This window comes from Danio rerio, chromosome 15 (genome assembly GCF_052040795.2).
Source record: "Danio rerio strain M-AB ecotype USA chromosome 15, GRCz13ab, whole genome shotgun sequence".
NCBI classification, from domain to species: domain Eukaryota; kingdom Metazoa; phylum Chordata; class Actinopteri; order Cypriniformes; family Danionidae; genus Danio; species Danio rerio.
The window spans coordinates 9,140,857-9,161,062 of NC_141035.1; the positions used below are offsets into that span (position 1 = coordinate 9,140,857).

The following is a 20,206-nucleotide window of genomic DNA, read 5'->3' on the forward strand; positions in this document are numbered from 1 at the left end:
TCTCAGAAACGCTGTTAATGCTGCTCTGTGTATCATTCTCCCTGCGTCTGTGTTTGTGTCTGCTGTGAAAATCAGAGTGTGCACGTAATGAAACTCCCCTTTAAAGGGGACCTATGGTGAAAAATTTACTTGTCAAGTGGTTTGGACAGACGTGTGTAAGTATAGTGTATAGACCGTCATATTGGGGTGATATAAACACACACAGTCCTTTTTTTTTTCAATTTAACAACATAAAAACGGTGGACCAATTGGAGCGGTTTTCAGACCGACCGCAACTTGACGTAGGAGTGCGGTCCCCCCGCCCACCAATATTGATTGACAGCCGTGCATTACGATCCTATTCTCAGTTTGTTGTTTCACGTCCGCCATTTTCAGCGTTTGAGTCAAAGCGTTATCACTAAAAGAACCCCTTGCTCTATTTTAGATGTAAGGCTCATTGGGCTCATCACAAGATCAATATTCTCCACATTATTGCTTTAATCAGAATAATTGCTTGTAGATTTTGGTAGGTTTTCAAACGTGTACTTTTCATTGCGTCTACCCTAAACTTCAGCCGTTTGCATTTCTCGCGAACACAGAAGCTCCTTGTGATCTTAGGTGCAGCTGGAAAAGTGCAAGCACGTTGCTTCATGTGCACGTCTCTGCATTGGAAATAAAATAACAAACTTGCCTGTAGGTCACACACCAGAAGCGCCTCTCTGCGTGGCACGGCGCTGTGCATTTCGGAGTTCTGGGCATGGGTTTCTGTCGGGGTGCACGCAGCGGAGCTTCGGGTCGGTGGCCGTGGCGCCGTTGTGTTTGCCATGGTGGAGGCTTGTGTTTGGAGTTCTGTAATGTGTGGCGCGACGATTCGGGACATTTCATGTTTCTACCGCGCCACTAAGAGTGTCTAATGTGCCGTGTCATGGCGCATCCGGTGCCTCAGTCAAAGTTAATTCAGTGTGTGTGGTTATTAGTCTCGGTGTACAAGCTTGGCACTTGTACACCAAGACTACACAAACTATACAAAATATTTAATGTGAAGCAACACACCCCTAAAACAGCGAGCTGTGTACATGCCCCCAAAATAACACTTTTTAACACATTATAATAAAAACATCTGAACTGTGTGTTGAACTGAACCTGAACTGCCACACTCAGAAGAACCATAATACTAATAATAAATCATAAAGAAGGGGTAAACTATGTGCCCTTTAATGCAAAGCCTTGCCTTTTTTACAACTCGACACTCTCACCTAAACAAAGCTGGGCTCATCTACTTTCTTTACTCAATCTAGAGGTGTGAAAACACCCTGCTGAAGCAGGGGGGGGGTTGTCCCTTTATAAATCTTAAAATCTTTTTCATTTATTTTTCACAACAGCAATGGTCATCTCTATTTTTTTTTAAATGGTCTAAAACGAGGCTAATCTACTTTCAAGAACCTAAACTTGAGATGTCTAAAACATTTATATTCTTAAAAACTATAAATCTTATTTTAATTTATCAAAAAAGGGATACAGTTTTTCACTTTGAACCATGCTTTCGACTTCAAACCTGAGGAACAAAAGACACGTGAAACAAGTCATCTCCATCTACCATTTTCACACTTAGTTAAATGTCATTTTTAAAGCTCAACACCTCACATCGAGCTGAATGGGCCTCTAATAGGCTCCTATCATTATAGCATTACCAGTCGATAAATGAAATGTTAAGTGCTGTGTGACATTTCAGAAAGTCTCTATTTGTAGCTTAGCATTAAGGGTACTGTAAGGCAGAGATAAGGGCTGGTTTCTACTATGACTGGATTAAGTTCATTTAGGTCTCACATCTGGGTTGTTGATGAATGTTAAGAACGACAAAGGTTGATTGAGTTTAACGCTATGCTTGGTTATTAACTAATGACCATTTAGGCTGACGTTCACAAAGTAGACGGTCATCGGTTAAATACCTGTTGTGACCTTCGTACGTCATGTGTCAGACTTAATTCTGCTTCAATAGTGGAGTAATTTTGTGGGAATGCTTTAAAAAGTGATCCCTCTCCGAAGGGTAAACAACAGCCAGTCCTATCTGATGAAACCAACTCCAAATGTTTGCATATTCCGTCTGCTGTTGCATTTCTGGGTAAGCTGTGGATATTGTACATTCTGCATCTCAATTTTACATGCTCACAGTGTAATACAGCGCACATGAAAGCATTGTGTTCTTTGACTGACCCAAAAATGTCTTGTCTTGCGTTTTGATATTGCAACAAGCTTGATGAACAAAGGCTAACTTTTTGTGTGTGCGCGTGTGATGCAGCTAAGAAACTAAACCTTGGAGATTTGTCAGAGAGAATTAGGCTCTAGTTTAGCTCTTTTATGCGCCCTAGCTATTCCCCATTGTTTGCCGGGAATGTCTAATGTCAAATTTGACCTGATATGACTTGCCTATAATAATCCTGCAAGTGTTCAGATGTGTCTGTTGTTGGCCATTTATCCCATGCACCTGGTTTGTGAAATCCGTTTTAACCTCCAATCATTGGCCACCTGCAGAAGAGCACGTTCTTGGCCACCGAGAGCTGCTGGGAAGTAGTTTCCAATCGTCAATGGATGTACAGGCTCACGTCCCTGCAATAATCACAGCCTGTCCAGATAGTGACCAATCACAGCTGGCCGTCGGAGCAGTCTAATTGCAGAGAGTGGGACTTCTGGCTTCGCTAAATGTGTCAATGCAGAGATCGGCGGTGCCAGCTGCGGGACAGTCACAGCCGCAGGGCCTGTCGCTCATGTCACCCGTTTTCCGTTTCCTCATCAGATGAAGTGGTCTGATTATGTCAGAGTAGCAGCTCTGCTCCATAGTTGGATGTTAAATGTGGTTTCAGAGCCTCGTCTGGAAAAGTACCGGTAGTCTCTCAGAGTGCACTGCCAACTGATTGTTCACAAGTAAGGTGTGAAGACATTTTGTCGGCGGCTCTGTTGTTTCCAAGATCAACAACACTTGAGTATATCCAAACGTACAATATTATGCACTTGCAACCTTGAGAATAACATTCACAATCTGCTCCCTTATTCCCTACTGCTGCCTTCTTCGATTCGGCTGTAATTCCTCTCGCCAAGATTTTATTTGCAAGGGGCTTAGATAAAATCAATGCCACTGTTGGAGAGGAGCACCACCCAAAGATGCTAAAAAGCAGTCTGCACCATCAGCCGGTTGTCAGAATACTCCATCCCAAAGGATCGCTGGGTTGTCTGTCAGGTCATCTACAAATCAGCCTTGCAGAGTTTCCCTCTTCCCCAGAATAGATAGAGAAGGGGTGCAAGGTCAAACCAACGGATTTGTGCTGCTGGAATATACGGCATTGATGAAGTCAGAAGGATGTTGGAAACCAAGCATTTCATCATGTCGACTTCTTTAAGCTCTGGGAAAAAGAGCTTTGTCAGTTGTTGGCATTTCACGGAGGTTGTGACAGATTGGAGCTAACTCTGGGCATCTGGCAGGCTTTCGATTCTTTTTTTGGAAATGTGGATGCGGAGTTCTGCCAGGCCCCCGTTGGCCTGCGTTGAATTGATAACAGTTGTCTGTGGGGTTATTCAAACCTTTGTATGCTTGTTTCTGTCAATGGATTCAGGATTGTGTTTTGAGCTCGACACCATTGTGTCAAAATAAGATGTAGCACAAAGTCTCAGTGTAAGTGAAATGATCCAGCGCATCATGAGATTGTTGTATCAAGCTCTTTTGAGAGTAACATCCACCTTTTTATTTGACCTCAGGGCAAAGACAGATTTGACCACTGAAGGAAAGCGATTTCAGACTCTGTGTGGGAGAATCTTTTTTTTCTCTCCTCTCAATATCTTTCTTCTTCTCTCTGCCGTCCTTTTCAACGCCCACATCCCTATATATGTTATCATTCCATGACTTGAATGGAAACTGCCAAGCATTTTAGAGAGTCTAGGCACAGTACCATCAAGCCTCGGCTGTGGTATAAACAGTGACTGTTCCTCACCTTGGCAGCTTATCATCACATTTGTGATGTTCCACATACGAGTGTGTATGTGTTTGTCTTTTCTGTAAACAACAAGGGAGAGCACTATTTTTTTCCATTCCTCCTTCTGTGTCTGACGAAGATAGAGGGATATGGGCTGGTGGAAATGTGTCATCTGTGCCTAAGCTTTGATGGTCCATGTCTCGCTGGGTTTCGTTGGACTCTATCAGCAGGCCCATGTGTAGCCATGATCACCTTTTCTCCCTTTTCTCGATTCTGTTGTGTCTCCGTGCCAAAAAACCCCCAAGCTTTTGCCATCTCTACAATAAACTCTCTATTCTTTCCTCAGCACACATTCAGAAGGAATATTTAAACAGCCATGACACATCCTCTAGAAATATGCTGTCTTGTAGCGTCAGATCTCATTGTTCAGAATCGTGTTGTATTTTTACCATTAATGTACATTTTTAAGGCATCAAAAGATGGCAAGGTGACGCAGTGGCGCAGTAGGTAGTGCTGTTGCCTCACAGCAAGAAGGTCGCTGGTTCGATCCTCTGCTCAGTTGGCGTTTCTGTGTGGAGTTTGCATGTTCTCCCTGCGTTCGCAAGGGTTTCCTCCGGGTGCTCCGGTTTCCCCCACAGTTCAAAGACATGCGGTACAGGTCAGTTGGGTAGGCTAAATTGTCCGTAGTGTATAAGTGTGTGTGTGTGAATATGTATGTAGATGTTTCCCAGAGATAGGTTGTGGTTGGAAGGGCATCCGCTGCCTAAATATGTGCTGGATAAGAAGTTGGCAGTTAATTCCACCGTGGCAACCCTTGATACATAAAGGGACTAAGCCGACACGAAAATGAATGAATGAATGAAAAGAAGGCACAATTGTCTCTGCTGACATGTAAGTAAATCAGTTTCTGTGATTTGATATGTCATTGTTTGCATGTAACAATGTTCCCAGTGGGACAGAGAAAATGGTGTGGAATTCCCCAGTATTACAAAGACTTTATTTTTAAACACATCCATGTCAAGACAAACTGTACTATTCATAGAATGAAATGTGTTGTTAAAGTGTCCATGGAATGGAAAATGAAAATGAAACTGCTTTTTCAATCTTTTCAAATTTGCATCAGCCTACATGTTTAGATATGTTGACTATTTTTATTTGCACATTTCAGATTAAAAAATCCACTAGAGGGCACTGTCTACATTTTTTATCTGAAAACATTTCATCCATTCGCAAAGTGCAAAGCGCAGGGCGCAAATGCATTAAGGGCGTATCAGAATCCACTTTTGCTAATATAAGGACAGAAAAACTTGCTCTACGCCAAGGTGCATGGTCTAAAAGGTTTCAGCTTTTTTTCTTAATGAGTTATATGTGTGTTTTGAGAATAAACCAATCAGAGTTTCATCTCCCTTTCCCTTTAAGAGTCAGTTGTGTCACGCCATAGCGAATTTGCTATTTACATGACGGACTTTGTAAGTGTAAAAACTGAGTATGTCACTAGCAAGAAAACAGTTAAACAGAGTATCTACATGAGAATGAGAGATGAGCCTCCTCATTATTAACTTTCACTTTCGCTCTCGCTGATAGGGAAACCTTGTACGCACAGACATCAATTAGCCTATAAATAATTCAATTTGTTTGTTAAGCACAAAGATTTGTTTCAAAACTATTTGTAAATTCAGTTATAATATCCAGCAAAAGAATAAATGAACAATAATAACGAAGTGTGTTCAAAAAACTGAGTAATATCCTAATACATATGCTGTGCCCCATATGGACTAAAACCTGACAGGTGGGCAAATCTAAGTTTGTTTTTAATAAAACAAATATAAACATGGATATAATAAAAAACAGTGCTAATAATAATTACATTATACAAAAGCAAATTGTCACGAATAAACTGAAAAAGCCCCTGAGATGAAGAAGGCATGAAAGTATGGTTTTTATATTTATGTAGGCTAGAAAAGAATATGTTTTGTAATATTTTGATCCTTTATATTTCTATCCTATATATATCCTTATTATATCCTATATATATCCTTAATATTTTAATTCTTTTTTTATATGTAAAGATATTTGCGTATATACAGTATATGTATTTGCTCTACATCTTGTGTGTATTAAGCAGTGTGTAAGCGAAGCGCACAACGCGCTCTGCGCTGGACTTTAGACTGGCTTTTTTCTGGTCTATAGAACAGACTATTTTAGTTTCTCAATATAGCAACACGCCAGCAATGCACTTCAACACGCCTCCCTTTTTAGATCAGAACGCCTATGGGCGCACATATGAGTGGTGCAAATGCTTTTGCTATTTAAACAACGTGGTGCAAAATGTCAAAACGACTTGCGCCAAGCTAAAACTAGCAAACAATTGCCTCGCTGCTTGCGCCACATTTAGATGGGTGTATGATAGGACCCTTTGGTATTTAGGATACATTTTTAGATAAACAACTTTAAATGCCTCAACCTACATTCTTTTGGGTCGATTGAGTACATTTCGTTGCACGTTTCAGAAAAAAAAAATTCACTTAAAAGCGCAGTCTACATTTTTTTATCTACAAAAAAAATTGTTACTTAGGGTACATTTTCTGATACACAACTTTACATGTACATTTCGTTCCATGTTTCAAATAACAAATCCACTAGAGGGGCACTTATATGTGTCACACACTGCTAAAAACACTATTAGGACACATAAATTACACTAAAAAGTAAAAAAATTGGTTGTTTTTTTTTGTGTTATTTTGAGCAAATTCGTACTTCCAAATGTGTACTTAAAACAAATTTTTGAAGCTGCGTCATGGCCATGAGATCTTAGCGTGTATTCCAGCATTTAGACTGGAAGTCTGTACATGGGAGTACCTTATGACAATTCTGAGTGTGCAGCATTTATTCATGAGTAAGACTTGGTTCAAACCAATCAGCACGCTCTATTGTGTATGCGCTGCAACCTCAATAATACACATGATCGCTTCAAAAACTGTTTGTACCTAAAACAGTGTTCAGACGGCAGAGAGACGCCATGTTGTGTTGCCAAGCGGGAGAACCAGAATTGTTTGAAGATACGGGTTGTCAGTGTTGCTTTTATAATTTGCTGCAGTGAATGTTTTGTTTTCATTTTCACTCTGTGAGAGCACTGCTGGACGTTGTGGATTACATTGCATGTGACGCGTGACAGAAAGACATGTCTATGGAACATTTATTACCCGAGAGCATTTCTCATCTGGAAATAGTGAAATCCGGTTTCGCTGCTCGTCTCCTTTTAATAGAGATGCAACTCCAGTTGGTGTTGATTGCCCTGTCTCTACAAATTTGGTAAGTGAGCGACCTGTGGTCTTTGTTTATTCAGAGGCATATAGTCAGCAGTACTCTTTCTGTGTTTAAAGACGGACGTTAATCCGTCAAATAATTTCTAATTTAATAAAGTTTACCATACCTTAATATCTCTACAATGTTATGGACTGAAAAATCAGCTGTAAATGCTGCTCTCTAAGTGTAAACATGTAAGCACTACATTCAAACTATTTCCATCGTGTAGGATTTTTGCCGCATTTTGTGACAGGAATAACACACACGGCTTTCAGATGCTACTTACCGACTGCATCTAAGTTACGGTAAAATGTGGAGAGGTTTTTTTTCTCTCATTCGGAGTGCGGTAACAAACATTGCATGAAAAATACACGCTTCCAGCAGCTCCTCAAATTAAATATTTCGTTTGTCACGAGGGGTATGAATGAAATTCCTGAATGAAAGATGCAAACTGCAGTTAAAGTCCACCATTTGATAATTTGTCAAATATTCGATTACTGATGTTCATGTAAACACAGTCACTATCTTTCTCCCGTGTGTGTGTGTGTGTGTGCTTGTTTTGCCTCTGTGAAAATCAGCGCATGCCCAAACTGACACTCCCATTTTTATGCAAATTTTTACGGACCTTCCCTTTTTCCCTCCTCCGACACTCCCCCCTAAACAGAGCTGCACACGTCCAGTTTCCTGACTTTTTCCAAAGTAGAGGTGTGAAAAAAACCCTGCTGAAACAGGAGGGGTTTCATAGCCCTTTAAGTACATTTTCACAAAAACTGTAGGCATGTAGCATGTATTTCCGATGGATACTATTCTGAATGTGGTTGGCTTAATAGGGATTTTTAATACAATGCCAATACAACTTTGTGCATCGAGTCTTTTACTAATAGCATTAACTAAATAAACTTAAGCATTTGATCCGATGCTAAATGTTTAAAGCTAAAAGGGTGATTGTGATGAAGCAGAACATGCAAAAAGTTAAATGAAAAGGCTCAGTCTCTTCTCAGTCTGTCATGCTTTTTTTCAAACGACGCAATACAAGTGGATGGTGTATTTCAAACAGTGAGAGGTGATAAGCATTAGGTCACCTCGTCAGTTTCTCAACTGCAGACGGCTCTTTTTGGAAACTGCAAATATAATGGATGAATAGCTGCTTGTGGCAGACAGGTAGAAAGTGTTGAAACTCCAGTTAGAGACAACAAACGGTTTCAAGTATGAGCGCTGACAGTCAGTGGCAGTGGATATTAAGAACCCTGGGACTTTCAAAAATGTCGGTGTCACAATTATTTGTGTACTATCTCAACTCGTGAATAATTCAGAGTGTCATGATTTATTAAGCTAGCATAAGTCTGAAGCTTTATCCCTTGGATAGATCAGGCATGAAAACCTCTAAAGTTTAGAAAAAGGTACTAATCAAAAGTACAGTGATACTATGTGTCTTTTTTTAGACAATTTTGTGATATTCTCAAATTGTGTTTAATAGATTATGGCCAGTGGGCAAAATCGATTACGATGAGGAAGATAATTTCAAGAGATGCCCTTGGAATTTGATGGACTCTGAGAAGAGAGCTTGAAATTAAAATAGTCATTTAGCAGATGCTTTTTATTTAAAAGTCCAAGTCCTTGATTGAACTTCTAAACCCAGCTAGTATACACTAACTGACAAAAGTCTTGTAGTTGACCCCAGTTGTAAGAAAACAAAATAATAACTTGACTTCTAGTTGATTATTTGGAAAAGTGGCAGAAGGTAGATTTTTCTGATGAATCATCTGTTGAACTGCATCCCAATCAAAACAAATACTGCAGAAGACCTGTTGTGTAATAGTAAGTGTAATCTAAAGGCCTTTGCCTCTCATGTAGCCACTTCTGATACCAAACGATCAACTAGAAATCAAGTTATTATTTCTTGTTCCTAAAACTTTATAGGTGACAAGACTTTTGTCAGGTAGTGTGCATTCACCATCCAAATATGGCTTTTTCATTGGCAAAAACAGCACGTAAGCTACATAACATATTATATTTTTTTAGCATACACGATACTATGGATTCTGAGACTCTGAAATGTGCATCTGATGGAGACTTGGCTATCCCGGAGAGGATTTGTGAATGGCAGTGAAGTGATACAACTAGCAAAGGACATCCCATGGCATGTCAAAATGTCAAAAGTTTACATTTTATAAACACCACTTTATTGGATACACCTTACTAGTATCGAGTTAGACTTTTGCCTTTAGAACTGCCTTAATCCTTTGTGGCATAGATTCAACAAAGTACTGGAAATATTCCTCAGAGATTTTGGTCCATATTGTCACAATTGCATTACACAGTTGCTGCAGATTTATCAGCTGCACATCCATAATGCAAATCTATTGTTCCACCACATCCCAAATAGGTGCTATATTGGATTGAGGTCTTGTGACTGTGGAGACCATTTGAGTACAGTGAACTCATTGTCGTGTTCAAGAAACCAGTCTGAGATGATTTGCGCTTTATGACATGGCACGTTATCCTGCTGAAAGTAGCCATAAGAAGATGGGTTCACTGTGGTCATAAAGGGATGGGAATGGTCAGCAACAATACTCTGGTAGGCTGTGGTGTTGACACAATGCTCAATGGGTACTAATGAGCCTAAAGTGTACCAAGAAAATATCCCCCACACCATTACACCACCAGCAGCAGCCTGAATCGTTGATACAAGGCAGGATGGACCCATGCTTTAATGTTGTTTAGCCAAATTCTGACACTATAATCCGAATGTGGCAGCAGAAATTGAGACTCATGAGACCAAACAATGTTTTTCCAATCTTCTATTGCCCAATTTGGGTGATCCTGTGCAAATTGTTTCCTATTCTTAGCTGACAGGAGTGGCACCCGGTGTGGTCTTCTGCTGCTGTAGCACATCTGCTTCAAGGTTCAACATGTTGTGCTGAAATGCTCTTCTGCATACTTCAGTTGTAACGAGTGGTTATTTCAGTTACTGTTGCCTTTCTATCAGCTAAAACCATTCTGGTCATTCTTCAACAAGGATTTGCACCCACAGAGACCCACTGGATATTTTCTCATTTTCAGATCATTCTCTGTAAACCCTAGAGATGGTTGTGCATGAAAATCCCAGTAGATCAACAGTTTCTAAAATACTCAGATAACCACGTCTGGCACCAACAACCATGCCACATTCAAAGTCACTTAAATCACCTTTCTTCCCCATTCTGAGGCAGCAGATCGTCTTGTCCATGTCTACATGCCTAAATGCACTGAGTTACTGCCATGTGATTGGCTGATTAGAAATTTGCGTTATCGAGCAGTTGGAGAGGTGTGTACTTATATACACCATGAGTGTATATGATATACCGTATATGCAGTCACACAAAATTATCAATCGTGTCAGTGTTAATCATTTAGCAGCACTAGCTACACATAATTTTGCCCTATATTACTACCTATTTATTGACTTTGAACAAACAAACAAATAAATAAATGAATGAGAAGCATTCACTTGGTATGATGAGTCTTTTTTCTTTTTGACTGTCAGTTTGTTTGTCCACTATTTTCACCCAGAAGCAGGATTTATATTTTGTCTATAGGCATATAGTAGATTCTTTTTGGCCAGTTGCTTATTGCATCAAGATATTTTTTTCATTACTTTTTCATTTGAGACATATTTTTTTATATATGCCTACACTTGTATGGTTTATAAGGCGATACAAACAAAAATATCATTTATATATACATTTTTGCTTCTCTTGTGACATGAATCTGTTGCTTTGCCAGCTCCATTTCAAATACTAGCATTTAAAATACTAACATATTACCTTGACTTCCATTGTAAGACCAAAACTCTTTTTTTTCCCATGCAGGGCGACTGTTTGATTTTTATCCTTATTACAGTTTATTATTAATCAGTTATTGATCACTGTTGTTGTTTTTTTTTTCCCCCTGTGTTTCAGCATTGAGGGACAACCGGATTGAACTGGTCCGAGCCTCGTGGAAGGAGCTGACCATCAGCATCAGTGACGTGGCTTTGTCAGATGAAGGACAGTACACATGCTCGCTCTTCACCATGCCTGTCAAGACTTCCAAGGCTTTCCTGACTGTGTTAGGTAAGACTTCTCATAGATCAGTCTCTCCCTCAGCCACAATAAATCTGCACTTTTAAGGTCCACTCACTTATCACTGATCTGGGGTCAGTGCGTTCTCTCCCAGTCATAAGAGTTTGTTTTTGTTCTGAACTTTAGTGGCACCACCACTGATGTAAATGACTGAATTTCACACGGCTTGATGAAGCCATGCTGTACACCATATGTCTGTATTCCACATTCCACCATATGCGCTGTTTGTCACAGTAAAGGCTGATTTATACTTCTGCGTCAAACGTCGGCATATGCCACGTCGTTGACGCATAGCCCTTCGCCGTGGCCATCGGCGTCGCTGACGTGCACCTCTCAAAAAATGTAACTACACGTCGCAACAACGCGTTGCGCAAGCTCTGTGATTGGTCGGCTTGGTAGCGCCGACGAGTCTGGGCGGGACCGAGAGCCGCGCGAATGGCGCGAGTGATGGTTTTCAAGTGTGGAGTCCCGTGAAAGAGCTCCCCATGGAAAGTTTTTGTTCTGTGTTTACCTCATGGTTAAAGTTGTTGCACGTCCGCTGGTTCCTGCCTCAAAATGACGGAGTTTGAGTCACTTGTACATCCAGGAAGTGTTCAGAAAGGCAAAACAGAAGCGAAGAAACTCGACACAGAGGAACATTTACACCTCACTGCCCACTAGCGTTTTGGAAGTGTTAATGCAGACCAACAGAGACAGTGCGCAGAAGTATAAATGCACAGCTGCGCGCGTTGCCTGCGCCGTGAGTTACGCCGGTCACTTGACGCAGAAGTATAAACCAGGCTTAACTTTACAAACAACTGAATTATTTATTGTGCTTTAATCATCACAGGGTGGATGTACTGCTGTTTAAAACTGTCAAATGAAACACTTTCATGTGCTGTTTTTATACCACTGTTCATTGTTTGCATTTAACAGACAGTGTTTTTTTTTTTTGTTTGTTTTGTTTGTTTGATTGTTTCTATTTGATTTACAAAAAAAAATGTGCACAGTTTATAAAAAAAGTTTTTACACTGTTGACGATACATGTTTGAAAATAACTTTACAGACTATTTTGTTTTGTTTTCTGGTTTTAGCTTCAAACAGTAATAGTATTATTCTTACTATATCTTAATATATCTGTTTTTTGTTTTTTTGTATTATTATGTATATATATATATTTTTTTTTTTCGTTTCGTTCATTTAACAGAGGCTGTACCTTGTATCTTTTTTATCTTATGAAGAACAGAAAAAAATATCTTCAGGTAATTGTCTGTTTTGTTTTGTTCTGTTTTGTTTACAACAGAGGATGTACTTCTTTTCCATCTCATGTTTTATGTTTTATATCACTTTTCACAGTACATATTGTTTAACAGACAACACTAATTTTCTGTTTCCCTTTGTTTCTTTTCTTTTCATTTTGTTTCATTTAAAACGTTTTACTTATAATTATTCATATCTTTTTATACTACTATTATTATACTATTTTTTCTATTATTATAAGTCGTATGTTTTGCATACCAGGAAATTATAATTTCTGGTACTTGATTGTTTTGTTAGTTTTTTGTTTTGTTTTGCCTTCATTTGTTTAGTTTCATTTTGCTTTCATTTCATTTAATTTTGTTTGGTTTCATCCAACAGTGCTTTCTGGTTATTGTTTGTTTTGTTTTTCTTGTTCATCAAGCAGCATATGGACTACTTTTACCTTTTGTTTATATATCATTTTTACATGACGTATTCCTTAAATATAAAGCACCTTTACAGACAACGGCAGTTTTGTTTTGTTCATCAAACAGTGGTGTGACAACTTTCACAGCCGGTTAAGCTCCTTTATTGTGTTTCCATATATTGCATGTACAATAAAACACAAAAGAAGATAATAAGCAATTATATCCCATTAGCCTTAAGGACCCAAGCATCTTTTTCTTGTAGTAATTAGACAAACTCAATCAGGAACATTCTTTTAAACCCCCAAAGGTATTGTGACATTGACCAGCTGTCTTATATGGTTTGAATTTATGTAAAAATACAAAAAAAAAAAAAAAAAGAAAACACACGTTTATATTCCATCAAAAATCACAAAACATTACGCAACAGAATGTGCCAGTGTGTTGATATAAATCTACAGGCAACCTTATAAGTAAACTGACAGCATTTTTTTTTTCCATTAAAGTGTCAAGAAACGTTTGAACTTCCTCTGAACCACATCACTTCCATCTGTCTATAATCCTGCTGCTCTGTTTGTGTATCAGGTGTTCCAGCAAAGCCAGAAATCACGGGTCTCTCGAGACCTGCCCAGGAGGGAGAGGACGTCACACTGACATGCACCACATCTGGCAGCAAACCGGCTGCTGACATCCGATGGTTCAGGAACGACAAGGAGGTGCAAGGTAAACAAATCCCCCTGGACAGCCTACAGCTGACTGTGTGCAATGAACAGTCGCACAGTTTGTCATTGAGCAAGTGGTGCGTGATCTGTGTGTCTTTGCCACAACTCATCATATCAGAGTGCTGTGGTTTATTAGTACAAGCATCTGGGCTTTAAAGGCCATTTTGCAGTGTTAAAGTAGGTTCTGTTATTTTTTTTTTATCTCATCTAGTTCTGCATGCAAGGGCAGAGGTAGCTTTTTTAAACACTTATGACATAAAGAATGTTTTTATGTACTGTTTGAGGCAAGATTATGATTTCTTTGAGAGAGAAAAAGCATTTGGTATTATTTTATAACAACATTTTAAATGAGTGTAACCTTCAGTTGAATTTTTTATATATGAAACAATATAAAAGTGAAATTAGACCTTATATGCATTTAAGTGTGAAACAATTTTAAAAGCTGTGAAATATTTAATGATAATAATAATAATAATAATAATAGTAATAATAATAACAACAATAATGATAGCAATAATAATGATAATAATAATAACTATAATAATAATAACAATAATGATGTGTGTGTGTGTGTATATATATATATATATATATATATATATATATATATATATATATATATATATATATATATACTGTATATATACATACATATACATTTACTGTTTATATATATATATATATATATATATATATATATATATATATATATATATATACATACACTGTATGTGTATATATATATATATATATATATATATATATATATATATATATATATATATATATATATATACTGTATGTATATATATATATATATATATATATATATATATATATATATATATATATATATATATATATATACAGTGTATATATATATATATATATATATAAAGCCGAATATTGAAGTGCATATTTTTGTTCCCATTTATTAAATAAATAAACGGCCACTTTTGTAATTAAATGACACACATATGAATATATATTTTTCAACGTACAGGCTAATTCACATATTTCATAATCCGAAAGATAATAACAGATAAGAAGTATTTTTAATACTAGACAACACTTGATGTTTCTCTCTCCGTCAGTGACAGTGACAGTTAACGAGTACATTCTCTAAGTAATTCTGTCACCGTGTTTAATCCTTTCTGTGCAAGACTATATAGTATATAATGGCACACAAACTGTGAAGTGTTTAATATTGGTAGTTAATTTTGAAATGAAAATAGCGAGATGTTTGTTAAGAGTTCGCTGGAGGGAAACAGCTGTGCTGCTGAGGTGAACGCAGAGAAAACCGACTGCTACTCTGTGACATTTGGTTACAGGTGATACAAGGTTATCTATACCAAACAACAGCAATTTAACAGATATTATAACAATTTATCGCTAAACTCACATCTCATTCTCTCGCTGTCCACGGCTTTGGTTTGCTGATGAAATGAAAAACAAAAGACGCACAAGAGCCGAATTCTGCCGCAGTTTTTATATCAAATTTAAAAGGGAACTGAGGTGATAATTTACTGTACAGTTTATGAGCTGATTGCAAAAGATTTCAGGTGGCTGAGTAGAAATACAGGGCTGCTACAGCCCCCTTAAAATAGGCCTAGCAACGCCCATGCCATCAGCAACTAGTTGACTTGACTTTAATAACATAAACATTTAACTGGCAGCTAGCTCTCTGCAACTCTCACATGAATGCCCACTGAAGCTAGGTTCACATGGGAAAAGCTAGCTTGCTGTCGGAAGTGGTGTTAGTGAAAGGGGCACTAAAAAATCTGTGTCAGACCAAATGCCCCAGTATATTGATAAGAACTCTATACTGTTCAGTGAGCGCCGTCTTTCAGATGAGTTGTTAAATCGAAGACCTGACTCTCTGTGGTTATTAAAAATCCCAGGATGTCCTTCGAAAAAGAGAAAGGGGGTCCTCGCCAAATTTGCCCACTGGCCTCCTAACCATTCTCATATGGTCTCCTCTTCACCAATCAGCTGCTGTGTGGTGTGCGGTCTGGCGCAATATGGCTTCCGTCACATCATCCAGGTGGATGCTGCACACTGGTGATGGATAAGAAGAATCCGCCCAAAAAATGTATAAAGCACTTTGAGTGTCCAGAGTAGAGCTATATAAATGTAAGGAATTATTCTTTTTTTTTTATCAAGTCGACTTTAAAAAATATTGTAAATAAGTCATTCAACCCCTACTTCAGTGCAACTCAACACAACGCATCAGCTTGTCTTGAGCAACATGTTCCACCAGACGTCCCTCATGTGGGCTCGTGTGGATGTGATTGATGGTCAGAGTCTCCGTCAGAAAGACCCAACTCACAGATGGCATTCTGCGAGCGCACTTATAGGCCAGTGGCAGGAGCGAACACAGCATCACAGCCGCAGCGCCTGTCACTCACTCCAGCTCAAAGAAATCAGCCTCTGTGATCTGATCTTGAGAGACTTCTTGAAACCAGACCCAAACAGAATATGTAAGAAGGCGCGATATTGCTCGCTTTTGAATGGTCAGTGAAAGACAGGGTCACGTCGATGGAAACCCTTGCTTTGCAGACACAATCATCAGTCTGGCCAGAACTGACATGTTCTCCAACTTATACACTGTTAAAGGTCGCTTGGATTGCTTTGAGATGTGCATTTTTATTCTTATGTAATCTTAACTGAAATATGAAAAGAGGGTGGAACATAGAGTAGCTCCTCCCCTTTTTTATAAAACAGCCAATAGCCTTTTATCACATCAAACACAAGTGCATCAAATGAAAAGCAAATGAGAAGCCTTGAAGGGGGCGGGGTATGACAGACAATAGAAAGCATTTAATTGCTCAAGATTTCACGAGAGACTGAAGTAAGGTGACATGAAAAAAAAAAGCGATTGACTCATTTACTGTAGGCAGAAGTGCAAGCTTTAAACTTCAAGCTTTACATGGTGATATCAGTTTTATATCTAAATGCAAATTTTGTTACGGTTTTGGAGCACACTAGATTATAAATATCCTTAAAGAGCCCCTATTATCGGTTTTTGAAAATGAGCTTCAATGCAGTGTGTAACAGCTCTAAGTGAATGAAAACATCCAGCTGAGGTTTGAATCTCAAAGTTCACCTTGTTTAAAACTATTGATTCTTTAGCAAAATATTTGACTCAGAGTCGAATAAACAAATCGAGTTGAGTTCGAAGCTTTTATTTCATCACATCGACGTCAATACGGTACATTACCAAATATGTAGTTTCAGGTCCGGTAAAATGTGAGTATGCTTACACTTCAGACACTAGCAGAGGCACGGGGGATCACTGGACTGATCATGACGCGAAGATGACGATCACTGACAGATGGAGATTCGGCTGCGGGGAATAAAGGGTTAAAGATTTCACAACAATACCACAGTAAAGCAAACCTAGTGCTGAGTTTACTTCAGTCATTTTACTGATGATTGATACAATAACCTACACTGCAGCAGAGACTATGGGACAATTTACTGAAGAGTCTCAAGAAACTTAGTGGCTGCAGTTTGCCAGTAGCTTAATGTTAATCAATTACAGCAAAAATACTGTATTTACATTCCCAGTATCATTTATCTTGCTGTATATGTATTTACAAATTTGTATGTATATGTTTACTGTAAAATATACAGTAATTTTCACAACTTTACTGTCCTACATTAAAGTGCAGTTCAAATTACTAAATTAATTAATTTGTGTGTGTTTATTTGTTTCTGTTTAATATATTGAGACCTGTGCTAAAAATATTAGGCTAATTTCCTCTGGGCTGTGAGTCTTTCCCTTGCTTTTCATGCAGTTTTACCACATCTGGATGGGGTTTTGCATCAGCCATTCGCAAGGATTTTCTTAAAATGGGACGTGAGGTTCACAGCAGGGGTTTCAAACTAAATTTGTACATGCACCATTTGTTCTTAAAGAGGCAGTTCACCCTAAAAACTAAAATTCTTCCATCATAAATTAATTCACTGGCTTGTTGTTCCAAGTCTGTATGAGTGCAACACATGTGAAGATGATGTTTTTAAATTGTTTGATGAAGGATTGATTAATTTTTAGTTTGTTGTTTTAAAACCACTCTCAAAAAACTGGATGCACATAAATTACATCGATATTAATATATGATTCATATATTCCTTAAATTATGTTTCTACCATTTATACAGGTCAAGACAGGAAGACAATAAAAATAATGTCCTAAAAGATCATCTAATTTAAAACACATAGTTCTTAAAAATAAAACCACCCTGATAAATTAGGGACTACGCTGAGGTAAAGTGAATGAATGAAAACGTTCGAGGTTACTAAAGTAACCCTTCGTTCCCCGAGGAGGGGAACGGAAGCACTATAAGTGGATTTGATTTGTAAAATCCACGCATTGGGAGGTTCGGTTCAGAAGCTACTCGTCTGAAAGAGTATTGAACGGGCCAATTAAGAATGAATTGGCAGCGCAAGCCTGCGCAGGTGAGCGGCATAAGCAATCAACTGAGTATATAAGCTCACCTGGCGCCAGCAGACGCTATCCTTTTTAAGCTGAAGAGACTTTCAACAGCTAAGGGACAGTCATTATGGCGACGGAGTATAGTGCTTCCGTTCCCCTCCTCGGGGAACGAAGGGTTACTTTAGTAACCTCGAACGTTCCCCTTCGGGGGGAACTTCAGCACTATAAGTGGATTTGATTTGTAAAATCCACGCATTGGGAGCCCATTGAAAGCGCCATAATGACTGCACCTTACCAACACCCCCGATGAGGAGATAGTCAAGCAAGCGTGACGCACCCGCATCATGGGGGGCGCGGTCCTCCAACGTGTCCCTGGCCCTAATTTATCATACTTCAACAGAAGTTTTACGGATTTAGATATATTTTTTGGGAAGTCGTGAGCATCTAGATAATTCTAGGAAATACGACAGTACGTTGGGAAGCGTGCAATCCCGATAGGGAGGACGCTGCGGAGGCCATCCGTTACCCAAGGGGGGATAGATGGCAGAATTTACATATGGACTAGCCCTAAAAAGGGGGAGTACGCATAGCAAAAGAGTGGTTAGCGGGGAGGGAAGACACGGGTCCGCCCAGGGGGGGGACTTAACCGTGGCGTAATAAGCATATGGGATCGCCTAGTGGGGATCACGCATAGCAGGCACCTTTACCCAAAACGCGGGCTGACCAGCGGGCAGACCTACAACGTAGTGGGCCAGCAAGTGACTCCTCCGCTGAGTCAGTGCTGGGGGCCACGGAGGAATCTGCAGGGCTCACCTGACGGGGAACTTTACTGACAGATAAAAAGGCGCACGTATCTCCTTGTTAGGGAAAATGGCGCAGCAAGCGTGTTTCAACACCCTACCGAATTGTTTCCTCAATCACCAAGGGTTACCTAATACCCTTGAGGAAACCGGCTCCACTCGCAGATTGTAAAACCTTGCAAATGTGTTGGGTGTCACCCAGCCCGCAGCTCTACAGAAGTCTGTTAGAGGGGCGCCGCGTGCGCGCGCTCGAGAGGATGCGCACGCGCTCTCGGGGAACGCGGCTTATCTCGGCTCTGATAGTGAAAGAAAGGCATCCACAATCTAGTGGGAACTTATTTCGGTACGGCACTTCCCTGCTGCCGACCGTTATAACAGACGAAGAGCTGCTCAGATGATCTAAACTCTGAGTGCGGTCCGGATAATACGCAAAACGCGAACTGGACAATAAAGAAGGGCTGGGTCTGCCTCCTCCGAGGGCAGCGCTTGCAGGCTCACTACCTCGTATTAAAACGGAGTGGTAGGAACCTTGGGCACATATCGCGGGCGGGGTCTCAGGACGTGAGAGAAGCCAGCCCAATTACAGGCACGAGTCACTGACCGAAAAATGCCTCCGGGTCCCCGACCCTCTAATCGATATCAACGCGACCAGCAGAGCTGTCTTCAGGGACAGAAAGATACTGAGTCGAGGATCGAAGGGATCTGACGCGGCTTGTGTAGCGAGGGCGAGATCCTAAGAGGGCATGAGAGGGGGCGGGATGGATTAATTCGCTTAACGCCCCTGAGGAACCGGATGATGAGGTTATGCGTTCCCACGGTGCTGCCAGCCACCGCGTTATGAGAACGGAGATGGCAGCCACGTAACCTTGAGTGTGGAGGGCGACAGCCTGCTCTCCAGCTTCTCTCGGCGTAAAGAAAGCACAACGCTGATCTGGCAAATTACGGGGGTCTTCTCAGCGAGAGACACACCATTCAGTGAATAGACTCCACGTCAGGGCATAGGCGCGCTCGGGGAGGGGGCTCTAGCCCGAGTGACGGTATTAGCCACCGCAATCGGAGGTACCTAAGTCTTCCTCGCGTCTAAAATCTCTTCAAAGATCGGCGAGGGTGCCAGGTGGTGCCCTGTCCCTGAGAGAGTAGGTGCTCTCTCGAAGGGACTGCCAGGGGAGGGCTATCGCGAGGGAGAGCTCTGACATCCAGGTCCGGTTGAGCCAGAGGGGCGCAACCAGCAACCTGTTCCTCGTCCTCTT

The 20,206-nt window shown here is 40.0% G+C and overlaps 1 protein-coding gene across 10 annotated transcripts in view; it reads left to right on the forward strand.

The window, feature by feature from the left end:
• Window positions 1-20,206, forward strand: part of cadm2b (cell adhesion molecule 2b) — a 462,115-nt gene that overhangs the window by 374,957 nt on the left and 66,952 nt on the right. For all 10 annotated transcript variants that reach the window (XM_087283243.1, XM_087283248.1, XM_087283245.1 and 7 more), the window contains 2 exon segments: window positions 11,192-11,344; window positions 13,582-13,719. In XM_087283243.1, the coding sequence (XP_087139369.1) occupies window positions 11,192-11,344; window positions 13,582-13,719 (291 nt within the window).